At 41.7% G+C, this 4,667-nt stretch overlaps 1 protein-coding gene across 1 annotated transcript in view; it reads right to left on the bottom strand.

Moving 5' to 3' along the window:
• Positions 1–275: 275 nt before the first annotated feature.
• SEC24D (SEC24 homolog D, COPII coat complex component) overlaps positions 276–4,667 on the bottom strand; it is an 83,633-nt gene continuing 79,241 nt past the window's right edge. The window contains exons 21-23 of the mRNA XM_015405917.1: positions 4,489–4,667; positions 1,498–1,587; positions 276–709 (exon numbers count right to left, since the gene is read on the bottom strand). The exon at positions 4,489–4,667 is cut by the window's right edge and continues 7 nt beyond it. Of these exons, the coding sequence (XP_015261403.1) occupies positions 569–709; positions 1,498–1,587; positions 4,489–4,667 (410 nt within the window). The 3' untranslated portion in view covers positions 276–568. The remainder of the gene's footprint in view (positions 710–1,497; positions 1,588–4,488) is intronic.

Here is a 4,667-nt window from a genome sequence, read left to right as displayed (position 1 = left end):
GGGTGGGGCTGAAAGAACTCTGACACAAACTGCTCTTTTTCAAGGACAGCTGTGCCAGAGCTTGTGACTGACCCAAGGTCACATCAGCAGGTGCAAGTGGAGGAGTCGGGAATCAAACCCAGTTCTCCCTGATTAGAGTCCGCACACTTAACCACTACACGAAACTGGCTTAGTTACACAAGGAATAAGAATGACTTAAATTTGTTTTTCAATATAAGAAATGTTGAATAGATCGAAATGATCATAAGTAAAAATAACCAAAATGTAATGCGTTGCAATTTATTAAAATCTTTCAAATAAAAATCACATGCTTTGAACTCTGACAGATTCCTAATCTTGCCATACGAAGCAGCTCACTTCTTTTTAAAGAACAGTAAATGCTTCCCCATAGGAGTGATACCTGAGCACAGATTTGCTTATTCTACATAAATGTAGGTGGGCTACAATATGAAAAAGGGTACTAATGTAAGAAATTAGAAACTGTACAAATAAAGAAGCACCTTTTGGTGGTTGGTCACTTAAGAATAGTCCCTTTCAACAGATACAAAATATTAATATTCATGATCCATTAGTTCAGAAGTTGACAGATCTCCTTGTGAACACAACATAGGAAATCTACATAAGAAGCTCCTCCATAAACACTCTTGTCTTCAACCAAAAATTGTTTGAAAACCATCTCTGGCTGTTCTCTTTGTTTCACAATCAGGATCTGGAAAGAGAAATTGAGATCTTGCTGTAAATTGAATTTCTGAAGAGCATACAAATTGGGTTGGATCCCACCATGAGACTGAAAAAAAGTTTTACTTAATGTCATTCCATTTACACAAGAGGTACTATAAAATCGAGTTTGGAGTTCTCATTTACAATCTGTTGCTATATGCAAAAAACAATTTGTTGTAGGTAATTTGGAGGGAAGATCAGAGTTGATCACAGAAGACTGAGAAGACTGCTGGAATATACCTCTTTACTTGTGCAACTAGAAACACAAGACAGGATATGGTCAAGCTGACCTTGTGGAATGGCTACGTCTAATGATTTTGTTGTGTTTCCATTTGTGCCAGTGAAGAGAAGAAGAAGAAGAAGAAGAGATTGGATTTATATCCCGCCCTTCACTTGGAGTCTCAGAGCGCCTTACAAACTCCTTTCCCTTCCCCTCCCCCCAACAGACACCCTGTGAGGTGGGTGGGGCTGAGAGAACTCTGACACAAACTGCTCTTTTTCAAGGACAGCTGTGCCAGAGCTTGTGACTGACCCAAGGTCACATCAGCAGGTGCAAGTGGAGGAGTGGGGAATCAAACCCGGTTCTCCCAGATTAGAGTCCGCACACTTAACCACTACACCAAACTGGCCCTCTTGCATTAGTAGAAATGTTTCACATTTCAATGAACCATTTATGAGAAGTGCAATTTTCGGTATGATAAGTGCTGTCCTAATGCAAAATGAACAAAGATCAAGCCTTTAAAATGGTAGACTTCCATTGAAATCATAATCTTTTACCTTCATGGAATAAGGTGATTTGCTCTGGAGATGATCTATCATTGCCCTCAGCTTTGAAGAATAGGGGTTCTCCACTTCAGGAAGTATTGTCTGAATCATTAAAACAAATGGAATTCATGTACACAAATCTGATTCAGGTCCAAAAAACAGGCATGTTTAAACATTAGCAAGGGGAGAGATTCACAGCAATAAGGGGTTTTCCAGGGCTTGAGAAGATCACATTGGACTTTACAATTAGTAGATGGTACTGTTCGAAATAGAAAAGCAGGGGAGGGGGAACCCCCCTTAAGCAGTATACAGCTAGTTCTACTGTTATGTAAAAAATTCAGACAGTGGGTCAGTTTATTTTTTAAAAAAGCCTGAGGTTTTACCATATCTATCCTCTTGTGTGCTAGAAATCTTTGTACTGTCTCTTCAACAAGAGCCTAAGATTGCACTGCAGTGTTCTGTTTGGTGCTGAAACACTTACTGGGGTTACAACTATTTAGGTCAGGCCTTGGGGGGGGGGAGCTGGATACAATTTGCTTGCCCCAGTCCAAAATGAACCAGATGTTTGTGAAAGAGACACCTATTTACTTTGATGGACTGCCTTTCTCGCTGAGATACAAGGGAGATTACAAAATATTTTTTAAAAAAATTCAGCCAGGCTGCGATCACACACACTAAACAACCCACTTTCAATGCACTTTCCGGCTGGATTTTACTGTGTGTTAACTGGCAAAATCCAATTCATGATGCATTTGGGTCGCTGGACTCAGTCGAGGTAAGAAGTCACATTTGATTAAGGACAGGAAACTGAATATGTTCAAAGGTGAGAGTTGGATTTTAAATTGCAGATGACTGGCTAGACTTGCAGCATTACCAATAATTAATATTTAGACATCGTCAGCTGTTTTAACAAATCATATAAGGCTATTCCTTTTGACATTACCTGAGCTAAGAAATGCTAATGAACAGCTGCACCTTAACTTTGCAAAAGCAAACTGAGCAAACCAAAACAGCACTACACCAAGCTTCCCATCAATTCACGCTAAGAGTGAAATAAGCAAAAACCCTACACAGAAACAACACAAAAAAGCAAACATCAGTATTTAGAAACTTAGAGCACAAAACACCAATTAGCTAAACAGGCCAAAAAAAAAATAAAATCACATTTAAGTTGCAATTCTTGGTTAGTTGTGTATGTTACAACTTATACAATATTGCTTGGCTTTTGTTATGCTTTAGTTAACATCATCATAAATTATTTAATACAAGTCTTTTGTACAAGTGTTCGTCAGGGACACATGGAGATTTGCAGATAGAATGTTATAATTAAAATCCAACTTGGGAGGTAGACTGGCTGAAGCAAGTGCCAAATCAGCATCCAATAAAACTGAAAACTCATCCAAAGCAGCTAAGCAGGACGTAGCCCATCTACATACGCAGCAGCTGAAATAAGCAGAAAGCTCGAGGAGAGCCCAGATTAAGCAGAAGTGGCAGCAGCCAGTGCCATTCCAGCAAAATCTTTGATTAAGACCTAAACAAAAGGGGTGCTCCAGATCACTTCTCCTTAAGAGGCGTCACACATCTCAGCTATTACTGATGCTTTCTGCCCCCTTTAAACCATCAGAAGATGCCTATCTAGATGCTTCAGAAGTGCAAAATGGGAAAGTTCTACATGACACTGTGTTTCTTTTATGAAGCCCCCTTTCTCCCAGGTCTTGACAACCTACCGGAAAAGGCTGGCAAACAACTTTAAAGGGAACCATTTGGCCTGTGGATCTGAAGTGTCCCTTTCCTCAGACCCCCCCAAAAATTCTTATTTGCACAGATTAAAATTTGCATAAAATTTGAGCTGGACTTTAATAGTGCTAGAGATTCTTGACTGTTGTACCAGTGATACTGTGGCTGCATTTGGGCCAAATTCAGGAAAAGGGACTAATTTGGATGAAGACCATGGCACAACACAAGGTATTTGTTCAAACATGCCTTGCCCATGTCTATCTATCTTTTATACCCTGCACCCACTCCCCAATGGGGACCCAAAGTACCATACAACATTCTCTTCTCCTTCATTTTATCTATGCAACAACCCTGAAAGGTAGGTTAGGCAGAGTGTGCGTGTGACTGGCTCCAGGTCACCCAGCAAGCTTCCATGGCAGAGTGGGGATTCAAATCTGGGTCTCCCAGATTGTAGTCAGACCACTACACTACACTGGCTGCCATCTCCATGGAGGGAGAGCCAATGTAGACTTACACTATTCACAGTTTGTGTCAGCATATGCTCAATATTCTTCTCTACCGTGCATTGCTTTCAGTGGAATGTATACTTGAGTATATATCCAAGAGTTTCATGTCCACACTTTATCCTTTGTGGGAAATGGTGGAACTGAGCTCAGCAAAAAAAATGCAGCCTCCTCCACCAGCCCTGGAAGGGCAATTCCCCTCAAAGTTTAAATAATTAAGTAGGAGGAGGGAGCAGCTCAGAAGTGAAACATCTGAGGGCATGAGCTCTCAGAATCCCCTCACACTGAGTTGACCACTGTTCTATTTAGGTCATCATTGTCTCCTCTGAGCAGCAGCGGTTCCCAGGTAGAAGATATTTTACAATGCCTCCTATTAGATTTTTTTTTTTAACTGAAGATGCCGGGGAGGAACTAGGACCTTCTGCATGTAAAGGTCAATGGCTCCTCCCATCCTTTAAACTGCAACAGGAAAAGTCCATTTGGAGTTCAAAGGATCCTGGAGGAAGGGGGATTATTACCCTGGAACACTGCCAGTGGAGAACAGCGCAAAGGCATGAACTCTCAAGTCATCTGGGGCTGCGATTTTGAAAAGCTGCAGGAAGGAAAGTGGCAACCTGCCAAACACCTAGCCTCAGCCACCTGAGGCCTCATCCCTGAATTCTGCTCTCTGCTGGCCTTTGTTGTAAATCTTGAGAATAATCTGTAAGGCAAGCACACAAATTTCTCCCTCTCTCTCGTAACATCACAGCCCCTGTATACTTACAGCCTCCGTGCTGACGTGTGCAAAGGAAGGTACGTTAAATATCCCCTGGATGAGCTCTGGTGGGGCACTGACTCCCATCCACAAGAACATGTGTATCCCGTTGGCCAGTAAGAATAACCCTCCTTCAGACAGACGGTCTTCTGAGCAACGAACAGCCTTGGGGAACACATCTGCGTTGA

This window comes from Gekko japonicus, unplaced genomic scaffold (assembly GCF_001447785.1).
Source record: "Gekko japonicus isolate JY-2015 unplaced genomic scaffold, Gekko_japonicus_V1.1 scaffold264, whole genome shotgun sequence".
In the NCBI taxonomy this organism is placed as follows: domain Eukaryota; kingdom Metazoa; phylum Chordata; class Lepidosauria; order Squamata; family Gekkonidae; genus Gekko; species Gekko japonicus.
Note: the sequence above shows the minus strand (reverse complement) of the source record. Positions and strands in the feature narration are given on the sequence as shown.